Source organism: Leptinotarsa decemlineata, unplaced genomic scaffold (genome assembly GCF_025532065.1).
Source record: "Leptinotarsa decemlineata unplaced genomic scaffold, Ldec_3_MD MMD2_tig00000010_RagTag_RagTag, whole genome shotgun sequence".
In the NCBI taxonomy this organism is placed as follows: Eukaryota; Metazoa; Arthropoda; class Insecta; order Coleoptera; family Chrysomelidae; genus Leptinotarsa; species Leptinotarsa decemlineata.
In genome coordinates this window covers 12190508-12208079 of record NW_027412538.1, presented here as the reverse complement: position 1 = coordinate 12208079, position 17572 = coordinate 12190508, and the positions used below count along the sequence as shown (strand labels likewise).

Genomic DNA, 17572 nt, shown 5'->3' with positions numbered 1-17572 from the left:
CAACAAACATTAACATTGTCACAAAAAGAAATGTTTTTGTTATTGTTTGAAATTCGAATGTGAACTTTAAACAATATATCAATCCACAGTCATTAAATGTAGTTTTTTAAATACGTATGGATAAAATAGTCCAAGATGAATTTGGATGATATGATATATTTGTCCTTACTATTTTTCTCCATGGGACTTGGGGTTTATTACAGAAAGATCAGTAATGTGGAAAACAAAAAGAAAATTGGAGCCGCCGTTGGATTCCTAATTGTATTCATTGTGTCTGGGTTTCACACCTTACATGTTTTAATAAGTACAATTATTAATGCCTGTATAATATTGTATGCAGATAAGAGGTGAGTAAATACAATAACTTCCAGTTTGTAACAAAAAGAAACTTTTAGGTATCTTTGTTAGGAGTTTATTTTGATATTAATTGCTTTCTTCCTTTCTTCAGAAGTTTCACAAATTTTTTTGTATAAAGATGGATAAGTAGAGAGTCAAAGCGCGTTTTTCTTGGAGTAACTCATTCTTTTGCACCGTGCAAAATACCTACAACTAGAATGTATAGCAGATTAAGTCAGTTTTTAAATTGACGTGAATACACTTAATATTTTGGAATAGAATAAATATGTTTCTTTGAACACTAAAGTGTCTATTTGTCCTGTGCTTTTCTGTATATAAACGTTGGCAGTATAAGGACGTGGAAAATGAAAGAGGCAAATTATAATTAATCTATATCTGTGTGGGATAGTTCCATAAAATTTTAAGGAATTTAATGCCATTTTTTACATACAGGCTTTTGATTTTAGAAAATGTCATATATACACATTTGCCTTTTCGTTCTTATACCTGTTCTTCTTTCGAACTACTGCCTTTTTTGGAATCCCATATCCACCATCACACACCAATTTAGTCCAAATGATGTTAACTTTGAAGATAGTTGGTTTAGCTTTCGAAGTTAATAGTTCTTCTGAGACTACTAAGAGAAAAGAAGAATCAACAAAGAGTGCTGAAGAAAAATGTGAGGACGAAACAGTTTGTTTTGACTTGGAGTTTATAGATGTTTTCTATTACGTCTTCAATTACTGTGGAGTTCTGACAGGTAATGTACTATTTGAAATATATATTTTTTGTTTTTCAAGAGAACAAAGAAAAGTACAATAGAAGTTTGGAATTTTATCAAGGAAAGTGTTGCAGTTCCAATGCTTGTTTTTAAAAACCTGTAAAAGCAGTTCCAAACTCTGATTACAATTGGTAAACTTTTGATGACTGCTGTAAGGTTAACCATTATTCGTGAATTTTTTCAAAAAAGTTTGCTTCTTATTTAAATTCAACTTTTTCAGGGCCGTATTTTCGTTATAGGACTTTTCTGGACCATTTACATAAACCGTATCATTTGTATGATAATTACATACCTGCCCTGGTTTCAAAATTGTATTGGCTTCCTCTTCTGGGAGGAGTACATCTCTTAGCTAATTACTACTGGCCTTTATCAGTGAGTGTTGAACAAAAACCAATTGTTTTTTTTGTCATGATTATTGTAATTTTGATGACCTCCAATATTTCAGTATGTTAGCACAGAAGAGTTCTTGAGTAGATCGTTTTTCTACAGATATTGGTATATATGGCCATCGTTCCTAATATTCAGGTCTAGAATTTTCTTCGGATTGATTTTAACAGAAATCGTTTGTATTGTTGGAGGAATGGGTGTTTACCCGGCATTTTCGAAACCAAAATCTGGACATGGACCAACCCAAGACTTTGAAAAGTTGAAAGAAATGTAAGACAAGTGATTTATTCCTTTTTCAAACTAATGGCACATTATAGGTTATTATCTTCATGAACTTCTAATACTTTCATCAGACAATTTTTTTAGCACCAACTTACAACACTCTTGCTCTATTCTACAGAGCGTTCATATATTTCTAACGAGCGTTCGTTAGGAATATATGGAGAACGATTCAAAATAAAAACTTGAAATTTTCTGACAGTGAGTTTGACAAAATGGCCTTCTCAACTAAAATATTTACAACTTCTGGTCTCTTTCCGTTATATCGGAAGTTGAGGGCAACTTACTTATTTCAAATGGAACACCCTGTATTTTATTATATTTTTCAATTTCTCAGCACATTTTGGGCCCACTTTGTATAACAATGCCTATACCCAAATTTGTTAGTTTTCAAGATATTAATTTGTTTCTGAAAAATTTGACAGTTACAGCACCACTCCGAAAAAATCATAACTCATAGACAATAACAGTTGAAAATGTGAAATTTCACAGAATCACACCTTAAGCATCAAATTATGAACAGGTCCATCGAATTTTCGGAAATAATTTACAGGGTGGTCGAAATTTCCACCTAAAACATAACATCGAGAAAACTGATAAAACACGATTTTTTCAAATCGAAACCATACACTATTCTATCATTTTTGGGTACTACGAAAAAAAAAGATATCAAATTCATGAAGAATGTCCTATACCTAAAATACACCCCTAGCAAGATATATCCGATTTTGGGAAATATTTGAAATGTAAATCAACGGCCATGGAAGCCTACTTACCATGATCTACTGGTTTGTTTATTTTTGGTAGCCTTTCTCACACCATAATTCATTCTTTCAACCTATTTATCAGTGCTTTGAAGTCCTATTAGCACATTTGTGTTTAATTGATAATAACATGACTCTTATCAATTTTAAATGTTTTCGCGTTCAGTAATTCAATATTTTACCGTTATGTTCCAGTATCAGATAACAAATTATGAACTTCACAAGTATTTGAATTATTTTGCATATCAGCAACATTTTATCAATATAACAATTACTAAATAGACTTACACAATATTCAAGAAAGCGTTGATATTACAAACCAAATAAATGAGGAAATGGATAATTTTTTCAAAGTTAGATGAGTCTGTCCAAGATAAGAAGGGCAGCTGTCAATGAAATGAGAAAAAGTAAACCATCATAGAGCTTACTTCAGGGGTGTTAATAAAATTTAGAAAACTCCGATCCGTTCCGTAGACTTTCGAAACGAAACTAAAAATTGTCAATTTCGTTTCAACTTTTTCTGACGTAATTTGAAGAGATTCAAAAACAAAAATCAACTCTTCGTTGTCACTTTTCAAGTTGTACGTTATTTACATTGTTTTTGATCAATTCACTGATATATCACATTGAATCGGGATTTCCTAAGTTTTAAAACGCCACCTAAACAAGCTTAAAAATGACTGACTTTCCTAATTTAAATGACCCTCTTATCGGTGTTACTATTTTTCTGGTTTGAAAGCCGTCGATGTTTGGAATTTCTTCCTAATGTTTCGCTGGCAAGAGTGCCTCAAAGGTTAATGCATCCTGAGTTCATCTCACACATATTTATGTTGACTGGGTCTGGTGTGCCTGTACCTGTACCTAGACTTGAACTTCTTAGAATGGGATTCCATATTCGGTTGAGGTTCACAACTTCTTTTTTTATGTTGAAATTATTCCTATGTTTGTGGTTCTATTACCTCTCGTACCAGTCGGCTATGGCATCCCTGGTTGGGGACAGAAACCTGTGGTTTCTTTCACTGATTGCTTGTTCAGCCACAACCTCCTGTCAGTAGAAAAAGGTCGACGAAGGTTATTTACAATGTACCTAATCCAGGTACACGTATTATCACACTAGACAATTTACCTGATCCATGTACAAGTAATTAGCACACCAAACTACCCGAGTCAACATAAACACGCTTTACGCAATTTATCTGATCCAGGTACAAGTAATTCGCACACCAAACTGTCTGAGTCAACATAAATACCCTTTACGCATTTTACCTGATCCAGGAACAGGTAACATAAATACGCTCTATACAATTCACCTAATCCATGTAAGGTATTTAGCACACCAAACTACCTATGCCATCAACGCAGTTCACCTGATCCAGGTACAGGTAATTGGCACACTAGACTGCCTGAGCCTAGTGCGCTTTACCAAATTTACCTGATACGGGAACAGGTAATTAGTACCCCAAACCACCTGAGTCAACGTAAATACGCTTTACGAAATTTACCTAATCCATGTTCAGGTAATAATCACACAAACAACGCGTTTTACCTGATCCAGAAACATGTAATTGGCACACGAAGCTACCTGAGTCAACATGAACACGCTTTAAGCAATTTGCCTGACCCAGGTAGAGGTATTAGCACACCAAACTACCTGTGTCAACATAAACAATCTTTAGGCAATTTTCCTGATCTAAGTACAGGTATTAATACACCAAACTACTTGGGTCAATATAAACATGTTTTACGCAATTTACCTAATCCAGCGATTTACGCATTTTACCTGATACAGGTATAGGTAATCAGCATACCAAACTACCTGAGTCAACATAAACACATTTTATCCGATCTAAGTACAGGTAATTAGCACACCAAACTACCCGAGTCAACATAAACAATCTTTAAGCAATTTTTCTGATCTAGGCACAGGTATCAATATACCAAACTACCTGGGTCAATATAAACATGATGTTTTACGCAATTTACCTAATCCAGGTACAACAAACTACCCCAGTCAACATAAACACGATTTACGCATTTTACCTGATCCAGGTAGAGGTAATTAGCATCCCAAACTACCTGAGTCAACATAAACACTACGCATTTTACCTGATCAATGTACAGGTAATTATCACACCAAACTACCCGAGTCAACATAAACACGTTTTACGCATTTTACCTTATCTAGGTACAGGTAATTAGCACACTAAACTACCCGAGTCAATATAAACACGCTTTACGCAATTTACCTGACCCAGGTACAGGTATTAGCCACACCAAACTATCTGAGTCAACATAAACACGCCTTCATACCGAAAAATAGTGACACCTTAACCCTCTCATCTTGAACCCTCAGTGTGGAAATTCAATTACTTATGATTTAATTCCATTTGGAATTTGCATCTAAAACTTTCGTAAAATATGTGTTTTCAATCCGAAAGGGCCTTGTTATACTCGACTCTAAAATTGTAGAACTGAACCAGAAGACCTGAAAAAACTGGACTATGATTATACAACTATCCACTGTCTGAATCCCTATGAAGCCGATTTTGTCCCAACAATGAGGGAGGCCATGAAACATTGGAATATAACAGTCCAATATTGGTTAGCGAATTATATATATAAGAGATTCCCCCACAAGAAGTTCCGAACAACAGCTACAATGCTCATGTCAGCCGTATGGCATGGTGTTTATTCTGGTTATTACTTTTGCATTGGAACTGTCCCTTTTGCTCTGATGTATGAAGATTTATGGTCGAAGTTGTTGCTTGAAAAGAACGAGGGACTGGTGAGTTGAGAAGAATTGTGTGAAATGTTGAGAGATATGACCGAATTGGCTCAAATTTCTTTCAGGCCTTACAGGTATCCAGACTGGTGATGCTCTTCTTGAAAATGCAGATGTTTTCATATCAAGCCATGGCATTTGTACTTTTAGAAGTGAGGAAAATCATTAACTATTACAACTGTGTCTACCATTGTGTGCCAATTTTTTACGTTGGCTTGTACTTCCTTGGAAAATACCTGATGAGGCAAAGGAAATGCAAAGAGCAATGACTGTTTTTCATCTGGATATTGAATATTTCATAGAAGCTGCAGGCAGATGTATCCAGTTTTTAGCTAGAATTGTTTTGTTCAGATTTATACTTATAGTAGGAACGTTGAGACATTGATTATATTATACATTTCTTTAGATAAAATTTATAATTCTTCAATACATTCTTCTACCCTCTATTGAATTCAAATACTTTCATGGGTTATTCACGTCAGCATAGCATTCCTCATAAATTATATTAATGAAAATTTATAAATACCTCTACATTTATGAGCAGGTGCTCAATCCAGATATAGAAATAATTGTGCCCACTTACGAGGTCAATTTTATCCAATAAATTGTTCGAAATCGCAGATCAATTTCATACCAAACTTTGATATTGAGAGTCTTTTATTACTATGTGAAATTACTGAAATTATCAAGTTTCGAGGTCTGTTCTTTTTTGCTTTTGCGCAACCAAAGTGGATTATCGACAACATTGTTGGACATCGATGAGATACCCAGGCACTTTCTAAAGGTGAAAACTCACCAAAAAAGGCCATGGTTACTCTATGGTGGTCAGCGGCTGGTGTTATTCACTATGACTTTCAGCAACCGGGCCAAATCAACACACCAAAGTCCTTTTGTGACGAAATGTAACAGTAGATGAACTATGCCGGTTCTGTAGCACAGCCAATTCAACTAACAGACGCAATGAAGTGCGGTTTTCGAAGGTTTTGCGTGCGTTTTCGACCATGTTGCGTGCGTTTTCGACCATGTTGCGTGCGTTTTCGACCGTTTTCCGTGCGTTTTCGATCGTTTGCGTGCGTTTTCGACCATTTTGCGTGCGTTTTCGACCGTTTTCCGTGCGTTTTCAATCTGCGACGCAAAATGTTCGAAAACGCACGGAAAAAGCACGAAAAACGTTCAAAAACGCACGCAAAACGTACTTCATTGCGTCTGTTAGTTGAATTGGCTGTGCCACAGAACCGGCATAGTTCATCTACTGTGATGAAATGTAACGAGAATTGTGCCAGCAGCGGCCGGCACTTCAACAAAAGAGGTTCGATCCTGACACTCACGTTTCACAAATCACCGTCCGAAAACTGATCGAATTGACCAACGAAGTTCTGCCTCAGCCACCATATTCCTCAGACCTCTCGCCAAACCAACTACCGTCTTTTCAAACTCTCCGATAACTTTCTCAGTGGTGGAACCTTCGCCAATCAGGACCAGGCAAAAACGACCTTCGTCTACTTCATCGAATCTGAAGCCCCCAAAGTTTATGCTGACGGAATTAATCTACTTGTGTTACTTTGGCAAAAAAAGCACTGATATGGTGTTGTGGTTTCAAATGAATGCTATCTTAACCGTTGAGTTGGCAGAAACAAATCGAAATCCTTCACTTTTTGAAAATTTTGATCTTGCAATAATTATAGGTTCATTTTAGGCACCATCATTACGCTAGTGAACATTTTGCTCCTCGATTGAATTGAATTTTTGGATGCCTACGTAACACTTTATTCTGTTACTTGAATAAGAAAAAAATTATTTTTAAATAGATGAAAAGTTTCAGAAATTTACTTCTACAAAACACCAACGATTTCAGATATTTTAATTGAAGACCAAAAACGCCGTCTTTCACAAAGTGTGAAGTTAAAAAATCTGGAATTTCACATTCAAAAAGATTCAGATGGTTCTTTCAGTTCAACTCAATTGATTAGATCGTTACTTACTTTAGAAGGTATGCAAGTACCCAATATCCGAGAAAAGTGAAGAAAAGTAACAATTGACAAAAAACCACAAGTTCAGCTAATATTCATTAGCAGGAGCGGCTCGTCAGAGAAGGCAAGAGAGGCTCAGCCTCCCCATAAAATTTGAGGCTATTCGTCGCAATAAATTAAAAGATATTGACAAATAATTATGATAATTTTTTTCTAAAAATGCTTGGGTATCATTACTTTACCATTTATTTTCAATATAAATACCCGAAAAAACACTCTCACTACGTAGTACGTACCACACTGTATCCTTCATCAACAAACCTCAAACACACCGCCGATGAACGAATAACGAATAAACTATCAACCTGAAATAATAAATGCCATACGTTTGCAAGGGAGCCAAGCCTCCGACCGCTATAAAAAATACAAGCTCCACGAGACCGATCCAACAAGTGACTTACGTCCTGATTTGTAATTTTAGTTGCAGAAATTATAGCGTTAGAGGAGGCTAGCCTCCAGTTGGTCTCCGTTAGTGTACGACTGCGTTTGTTTTTATTTATTTATTCGGACGAGATGCCGTAACGGACCGGGACTGAAAAATATTTCGGTAAATCGTTTTAGTGTTTCTTGATAATATTTATTATTTGTGTATACAATAGGCAGTATTGAATTATAGCAGTGCTTTTTGGTAATATTTTTAATGTGTTTTCAAAGTGTTTTCAGGTTTTCACTTTTCGGTAAGTTTTTTTTTCCATTTATTATGGATAAGTTGGACGAAATTAAAAAAAATTGACGATGTAGTCGATTGGTTGCTGACAAATAATTTCAAGTCTTTATCTTATGATAATAAATTTTGCATTATTAAAACTCTGGGAAGGCCTCAACCAAATTTGATTTCAATTAAAGCGTCAGATAATCGACAAAATCGAAGATTTAATATTAGTTGGTACGATAAATGCGATTGGTTAATCGGTTCCATCAAACGAGAAAAATTTTTTTGTTGGCCCTTTGTTTTATTTTCCGTACAAACCGAATACCAAACGTGGTCTAAAATAGGATACTCCGATTTAAAAAATTTACCTCGTTCTACAGAAATACATTTTTAAAGGAGCATATATTTTCGTCTTTTAAATTAAAATTGTTTAGCAAACAAAATATAGCAATAGCTATATCGTCTTGGTTAAGAACGAATGTTATGTTTACTTTTAGTTTATTTTTTTTCTTTCTATCCAAAATTACAAAATACACCTTTTAATTCACCTTTCAGAATGCGGGACCCTCGCAGACTATATTGAACTTGAATAACCGCCGATAAAAAGTAGTTTGCGGTTGTCTTGTGAATTCACTTAAACAAACCAGATTTAACCTTTCTTCCTACCCCATTCTTCATTTCCTGGCAAGACACGACTCTCACCTCCCCGTTGGTTCTTGCTGGACAATAAAATTTACTTTTAGACCTGTTTTATAAGCATAATTAAGTACTTGTGCTTATAATTTTTAATAAAACTGTTATATTAGAAGAGAAAAGTATTATTTATTGACTTCATTTATATTTAATAACTCAAAGACAACCTTTTTCCTTGTTTTTGTTTGCATTTATGTAAATATTACGTATTTTGCTTTAAATAGGTGCGATACCCCAAAAAATTTTCGCGCCTCCGGCGGGCTTTTCTGTGTGTATATAGTCTTTATGACTTTAGCCTCCCCTGTTCTCCAATGCACAAGCTGTCACTGATAAGAAGCCTCTGTTATTCCTATCGTCCCTTTATTTTGCTGGCTCGATTAGAGCGCCACCTGCTATCAAAAATATGAACATGTACTAAGTGAATGTAAAGAAAACTATCAATTGAAAAAAATTGGTAGTTGGTAAGTTCTTGTTATTGCCGTTAGATACCCCTAGTTTGTCTATTTGTCAAGCCCGACCTCGTCGATAACTTTTTATCGGCGATACGAGGGGCCACTGCGAACGTCATCCATATCCGTAAGCATCCCTCACAAAGAACTGCGGCTCGCTGGGTTCAAGATTCAAATCGACCAAATATAGTTGTCAACATCATCTGGTTGCACTGGTAAGTACCCACATGCAATTGTTCGTGGTTATCTCCACACGTGTCTTTATTTGTTATGCGCAGGACCATTTGTTTGTTGTGCAAATAAAAATTGGACTAGCATACGGATCGCTTTGGTTTGATAAACCAAATCATTATTTTAGGTTGTTTTCGTTTCTTGTTTGTCATCGTTTCGTAGGCCGGAGTTGACGCTTTATTCTTTCAAAAACTCACGGTTTTCGGTTCAGCTGGGTGTGAAATTGAGAAGGCATTACAATTAATGATTGATTTACTTTGAAATAATGAAAACTTTTAAAATGAAAGATAAATTTAGGTGCATAGGTAAGGTAGATTGATTTGGAAAAAACAGGGACTGCCTATCTATATCTTGTAATTTTACTGTACGTATAGATTACCTAAAATTATGCTGGTGAAACTGACCAATGGAAGGAAATTGAATAATTATTTTATTTACAAAATGTATCTTTTACCGAGTCTGCGGAATATTAAAGAAAACGGTCGATATCAAATATGAAAGTCATAATAATTATGTGTTTGATACCTACTATTTTTTATTATTTATCAGTTTTAGTTCGAATGAATCTATACAATTAGAGGCAATTGTCTAAAATTTCTGACGCAAATTCAAACTAACTAAACAATTTACCGAAAAAATTTCACCAAATAATTTACAAAACCGATACATGTATTTGACTATACAATAACATCCTCAGGCGGGTTCACACTAATTAAATTCTACCTAAATAGTGCTTTATATAAATTCACAATTTGAATTCTACTTACCTGAAAGTTTTAACTAATTACCAATTTTAATATTGGGAAATAAATTTCAGGAACGCATTGAAATAATAATAATAATAATACGTCTTTATTGACCTGTACAAACTAAAATAAATACAGCAAATCGATATATAGATGTTGTATAGGTGACAGGCGGACCGAAAATGAACATGTAATAAATAATAATTATCTAGGTTTACGTATCAACTGATTGCCAATTTCCAGATTACAAAAAAAAATCGATTCTTTTGGTCATTCTGTAAATTTTTTGATTTTTCAATTTATGCATTAATTTCCAAGCGCTCCAAAAAATTGATTTTCAAAAGTTCTCTTTCAAATGAAGTACGTCATAGTCATGATCCAACTCCTGCTCCTCTGTCAAAAGATATATATACAAGGTTCTCAGAAAATAAGGTGAAATTTAATGTTTCTCAAAAAACATTCATTTATTCATCAATTTATATATTGTTCCTTCAAAGTATCCCCCTCATATATAATACACTTGTGACAGCGTTTTCTCCAATCCTCGAAGCTGTTTTTTGGTATGTCCTTGAGCTCTCTCGGTGATTCGGTTTAAATCTACTCAATCATCGCAGAACGCCGTCCCTTCATGGGTGTCTTCAATCTGGGGAACAGCAAAAAGTCGCAGGGGGTCAAATCTGGTGAATATGGAGGCTGAGGCATGATTACGGTGTTGTTTTGGCGAGAGCCATACAAGTTTGAAAAAAAATGGATAAAAGAACTTGAATGAAAACTTGAAACATTGACAGTGATTGTACTCTGAATCAGACAAATGCACATCAACAACCGATGAAAATGTTAAGAAAGTAAAGAGAATTGTTATAGAGAATTGTCAAGTCACTATTAGAGAAGTTGCCCCCTGCAACTTTTTCCTGTTCCAAAAATTGAAGAGACACATGAAAGGACGGCGTTTTGCGACGATTGAGTTGATAAAAACAATATAATAATAATAATAATAATAATATATTTATTTACCAAAGAATCAATACATACACTTTCAATTCATTATTGAAGAATGCAAGTAAATAAACACAGTAAAATAAGTAACTAGTTGTTTGTAAATATATAGTAAATTTATAAAAGATTGATAGAATATTGGAAAGCAATTGAATAAATAAATAAAATATATAAATAAAGTTCACGTTAGTAAACAAACACAATCACATAATGAACATTAAAATACTAATGAGTAACAAAATGAAGAAAATCGATAATACCAATTAAAGCACAGTCATATATAAATAATTGATATGCTGAATGGAATTTATAATTTTAATCACGATAATAACTTAATAATAATTAAAACACAATCATATATATGTACATATATTAAATACCAAATGATACACAAGTAGACACGACTTTTAGAACCTGGATACAAGTGTATTATATCCGAGGGAACTACTTTGGAGGGGACAAAATAGAAATCAATGAATAAATAAATATTTTTTAGGAAAAATTAAATGTCACCTTATTTTTTTCAACAGACCTCGTACAGATTTCTTACCTATATAGATACCTACCATTGTATTCCTAAATTAACTGTACTACACTTTTAAGAGTACTAAAACTGTTAGTAGGTACCAAAGTTTGCTTTCTACTTTTTATAAAAACTTGGAAAAGTGGCCGTTGTAGATACACAAATTTCAGTGAACTTCAAATCCATGTGTTTACAATTAAAGAAAACTTAGCAATATCTAAAGTGTTCAAGAAAAGAGCAGAAATATGAGCTTTCTCTTATATTTTAGCAGTGACAGTACGAGTAAGTTTGAACACATGAAAAAGTGTATTAAACTTAAAGGTGAATAATTTCAAAAATATTTAAAACAAATACTACACATTTTTTAATGAACTGCCAACTCTTGTGTTGACAAGGCAGTGGAACCTTGGCACTATTTCTAGTGTTCAGAAAAATCAATTGCTGACTCAGACGTTCTTTCATTTTTAGTATTGATAGTTGCTCTAAACACGTGCAAAAGGGTGTCTTAAAGCCGAATAATTTGAAAAACAATAAAATACTTTGTTCCAGATACAAATTACGTTTTGGAAAAACTTATAATTTGATCTTCAACAATAATACATCTACAAGTTTCTGCCTCTACTGCCACACGTCAACATTTTGTTGATTTTATGCGGCCTGTAACGGAATATAACGTGCCCTTGTCCACTGCGCTCGTCAACCGAAACAAAACAAGTGGAATTTTAATTCTATTTAAACCGCCTAACAATGCGAAGTAGGACATGGAATCCTGTGAAAGGCAATAACCAAAGGAGAACACCAATGTTTACAAACACGTTCAGAATAAAAAACTCAATACACCACTATGTTGGCGTTGGCATACCCAGTAGTAATTTTCTCAATTTGTTAGGCCAGGCGAAGGATTGTTCCAGGGGCGTCGCGGTTCATCAAAATGGGTGTTCTGTTCCGGACAACGTACCGCGCGCTTCGCCCATTTTACGGTCGCTATAATAGTCCTACCGAGAGGAATATTCGCAATGTGGTGGATAAATTTGAGTCCACTGGTTCGGTAAACGATTAACCAATACCCGTACGTCGACGAAACGCAAGATCTGATGAAAAAAGTGAAAGACTCTACAAAGTTATGGCCTTTTATTCAGATTTTCTGCCTGTTTTATCGCATTTATTGGATTTATATTATTTTTATTACACGCTTTATATTAGCTTCACCTGTATGTATGTATTTTTGTTTGTAACTTTCATCTCGGGATCTGTATTGACGGAATTATCGGCATTATTGCTTGATCTATTATCGGGCAGATGGCGCTGTACGTAACCTCTTTGATATTTCTTGATCTATTCGCGGACAGATGGTGCTGTACGTAACTATCAATTATTGCTTGATCTATTCTCGGGCAGATGGCGCTGTACGTAACCTCGTTAATAGGTTGTTCAAAAGAAAATCAAAATAAATAAATATAGTTTAAAAAACTGAAAAACAGGCTTTTAAAGAACATCGAACTTAAAAGTTCAAAATTATTATAGTTTGAAAAAACTAAAAAACACGCTTTTAAAGAACATCGAACTAAAAAGTTAAAAATATTTTTTTAAATAAACTAAAAAAATAAAGAATAAAAAATACTAGTATTATTGTGAAAAAAGCGTGGGCGCTTTGAACCATATTTTTTATATATCCAGCGCTCACGCTTTTTCACAATAACATTAATATTTTTCTATCGTTATTGTTTCAAGCTTATTTTTAAAAAATGTATTTTTAACTTTTTAGTTTGATGCTCTTTGAAAGCATGTTTTTTAGTTTTTTTAACTATATTTATTATAACCGCCAATTTCACGTTTGTTCAGCGTTATTTACCAGATTTTTGAAATTTCGAAATTATTTTTTTCAACATGACAACTACTCATAATGATATGGATTCAAAAAAAAAATCTGAATCAAAGTATGAAATTTGAAACTCTTTTGAAGATGCCTCGAATATGAACAAATCAACCATTTACAAAAAACGTTAAAAATTAATGAACTTTCACTATATTGTAACAAATTAATGAATTAACTGTCTTGAACAAATTTATTTCCAACAATATTTAATTAATCACAAACTAATTTATTTACAACACTTAGCAACTAACGCTTAATTAAATTCCACTATTTGAATTTCTTGTTTAACCTCTCGATTCACTTTCTGAACTGCCCTCTTGGGTCGGGAAGCCGGGCTTATGTATATTGTAACGGTTCTTTCTAGAAATCTGTAGTCGGTTTTACCGGCAGTTGCCGACTGCATTCCTTTTGCGGTGATGTCATGTATTTGGCCGGCATATCGGTCAGGGGCGGCTTCAAATTCGTTACAATATCTGTCATGAACATGTATCTGTCATGAACTGTCATTTTTCGATTGTTATGATTATTATGAAGGTTAGAATTCTGGGTTCAAGGAGAATATTTGAATGATATAAACGTCCCTAAATTCAAGGTACTGGTCTGCGGATAATCCTAATCGGGTTATAAACGCAAAAAGACAATATCCCCAAAAAATAAATGTGTGGTGTGGAATAACTCATGATAGGATTATCGGTCCGTTTTTCTTCGAAAGAAATCTGGATCGATTCATATTTTAAGACTTTTAGAGAGTTTCGGGACGCAATACATAACTTACCAATGCGGGATCGCCTGAATTTGAAGTTTCAGTTAGATGGTTCTGCTGTACATAATGCAGTTATGGAAAACGATGGATAGGTCCTTACAAGATCACCAAGATCACCGGACCTGCCACCGCTAGATTTGTTTCTTTGGGGTACTGTGGAGCAAAAAGTTTACGAGTCCAAACCGCAGTCAGTAGAAGAACTACGCATCAGAATGTCTGCAGCTTGTGCAGAAATTATAACAGAACAACTGAGAAAAGTTATATTGAATATTGGAAGGAGGAATGACAAGTGCATTGCAATGAATGGCGGATTGGTTGAAACGAGAAAAATTTGATGAACGTTCTGTCTACAATAATTTGTCGAATATTGTTTTTCAATTGTTCATTGTTCATTCACCAGTACTGCCTCCAATCACTCCTTCAAACTACCAGCAGAAAGCACTGTATTCTCAGGAGAACTTTATGCCATATGGAAAGCACTTGAATATGCAGAGAAAAGCGATCACTCAAAATTCTTGGTAATTACCGACTCACTGAGTACACTGGAGGCAATAACGAAGCTAACCCCGGAACACCCCATCATACTTCACATCAAACATAAGCTCCACTCAATCATTGAGAAACGTAAACATATCCACTTTATGTGGGTTCCATCACATGTTGGTATGGCAGGCAACGAAAGGGCCGACCAGCTGGCAAAGGATGCTATTACTAACCCACTCACAGATATTGAAAAAAGAATTGCCCACCCAGACCTGAAACCGTTTTACAAACAAATCCTTACTAACGTGTGGCAACAGCAATGGAATGGCTCCAACTCTAAGTTATCAACAATCAAACATTGGTCTTACCCTGGAAATCACTTCCAAAAACGAGAAAATTGCAAGTTATCCTATCACGTCTTCGACTAGGGCATACTCGCTTCACTCATGAATACATCCTCAACGGTAATAACCCTCCTACATGTGAAGTTTGTGACTGTGCCATAAGTGTTAAATATATTTTATCTGAGTGCTCATCTTACTCCAACGAGAGAGTCGAGTACGACATCCCCCCTTCAATTGAAGCAGCGTTAGGACAAAATTGTAACTATGAAAAACTAATTGCCTTTCTAAGACGTATAAAGCTGCTGCACCGTATATGAAAATTCATTGTTAGAAATCAATGTACTATGAAATTTGAATTGTCGCTAATAACCCTCGAGGTTGATGCGACATTAAATAAATGCGACATATTTGGTCTTCGATCTGTCTGTACACCAGGTGTTTTTTCCAAACACCAAGACTAATGGTCATTCACTCTTCACGGCTTATGATTTTGGCCGTGAAGTTTCTGTTAAAGGTGTACTTCGGTGTCATGTGATCTGTGCACATATTCAATATGTGCTCCTCCACTTGTTCCAAAATTTCTGTTCGGTCCGATCTTTTGTAGTTCGGCGAGTTTTCCTGTCTGAATTTGCCACATAGTTACCAACGATTACTCGATGTTTATTTCACTTTTCAGACCATCAGATACTTCAATTTCTTTTAATCGACCACAGAGTTATTAATATTGAATATTTTTGGATGGAATTTGGTATTTCACCATTAGAGACGGTGCCCAGTCCAATGGCGAAATATCGCTAATACGATTTCTTGTATTTCAACTTATAAAAATATTCGCAACAGGCCTTGGTTTTTGTAGAAAGAAAATTATATTTGGTCCCACAGTATAGTTTTTTTGAGCTCTACAATTCAAAATGAAGTTCATTGAAATCGGAGAAAAGATGCAAAGTTTAGGGAGGTGTCCCGCTTTCAAGTTGGTCACACTGAATATTACGAGGTAACTTTTGGTACTCCCGGTATATTTCATCACATCACGCATTGATCATCTGTTCCAAATATCATCAATTTCTTGAGTAATAATACTCAGTTGAAAAATCCATAACTACACCATAACGTCAACGCGATTCACCCTGTATATCGTAGAAGGTGAAGATCGATACTGCCTTTGAATCATTCACGGAAAGAACCCGGCATTTCGAATTTTCCAGCTACTGCTGCTTGTAAAACGCTTTCTGCTTTCCGAGTAATTCGTTCAGTTATTCAACTGTTTCGCCCGTCAACGGTGCTGCGAAATAAGCGGCATGAATAACTTGAAACTTGATGTGTCATTGGTTTGTTTTGTTTCATGATTTCATTGCAATAGCGCGGCGATACCCACCGTGGCGTAGGCGTGGCTTCGCTCGTGACGTCAGCAACGTATTACCGAGAAGCGTTTCTCGGGATAGTCCGGTCAAAACGACAAGTAGTGAGTGGTAAGCAAGCAATAATTCGCATAGTGCTGGAAATTTTTGTAGATCTAAAATACACTGCCATGAATGAAATATCAAAAGTTCCCCCGGGCCGGTGTGTGCTGAAAAATGTATTTAAGGTCAAAAGTCAAAAATGTCGGTTGTTTGTGATGTCATTCTTCACAAATTTGCCACAGTTCCTAAAAAACAATAGCCATTTCTGGAAAAACAAGTCCCATTTAATTTCAAAGTTTACAACTGCGATTTAGTTTATTATTACGTTGATGTCCTGACAACAAATATAACAATCGTTGTTGATAAATAAGTATGTTGATTTGGGAATTCTACAGACCGTGCACGAAATATAATTGATAATTTTTTGTGCTACCTGAATCCTGGAAAGACCCAAAGTCAAACATATATTCATCGGAAAGTTTCGGCGAACATCAGCAATTTTTAAAAGAAGTTAAGCACCAGTATATAAATTGTTTGGTTAACATAAAGATTTAATTAACTGGGCAGAAGTTTTGTAAACACGGATTTCTATCAAACGGACTTGCTTGCGGCTAGTTTTCGTTTTTAAAAAGAGAAATAAAAACTTGTTTTAGTTACAAAAACGTGTCGCGTGTTTTTTTTGTGAACTTTTCTATCGAACAGCAATTGAATTGGTGCATTCTTCAACTCTCCACTGGTTTTTTCGATCATATTCTACAAAGGAAAATTAAATATCATTCCTGTTTGAAATAAACAACAATATAACAAACCAATAAAAATAACGTACCTAGTGCCGATAATCGATACCCACCACAGATTAAAAGTTTGAATAAAGTAATAATGTTGCCGACAAAAACACAGACGAAACAACGTAACCTTTTGATCTTTCCGCCTGCCGACGGAACATTTCATTGTTGACAGAAACAAGCGCCGGCGACACAAAGTCTTCAAAATGTTTTTCATTTCGACAACTCAAGTTTTTGTTTTGCCGAAACACAGTTGCTGTTTTGTTGTTTTT

At 34.9% G+C, this 17572-nt stretch overlaps 3 protein-coding genes across 3 annotated transcripts in view; all 3 read left to right on the top strand.

Moving 5' to 3' along the window:
- The window catches only part of LOC111510203 (myrosinase 1), a 408217-nt gene extending 405676 nt beyond the window's left edge, over positions 1 to 2541 (top strand). The window contains exon 7 of the mRNA XM_074171476.1: positions 2421 to 2541. Within this exon, the coding sequence (XP_074027577.1) occupies positions 2421 to 2526 (106 nt within the window). The 3' untranslated portion in view covers positions 2527 to 2541. The remainder of the gene's footprint in view (positions 1 to 2420) is intronic.
- Positions 5 to 5741, top strand: frj (membrane bound O-acyltransferase domain containing farjavit). The gene is made up of 6 exons (XM_074171477.1): positions 5 to 347; positions 804 to 1096; positions 1338 to 1489; positions 1563 to 1774; positions 5017 to 5332; positions 5398 to 5741. Exons 1-6 carry the CDS (start codon positions 136 to 138, stop codon positions 5596 to 5598), a joined length of 1386 nt encoding a protein of 461 aa, XP_074027578.1. The 5' UTR covers positions 5 to 135; the 3' UTR covers positions 5599 to 5741.
- A 3487-nt stretch (positions 5742 to 9228) lies between these two features.
- The window catches only part of Amun (protein amun), a 47679-nt gene continuing 39335 nt past the window's right edge, over positions 9229 to 17572 (top strand). Inside the window, exon 1 of the mRNA XM_074171462.1 lies at positions 9229 to 9368. The gene's annotated coding sequence lies outside the window, so the exon portion shown is untranslated. The remainder of the gene's footprint in view (positions 9369 to 17572) is intronic.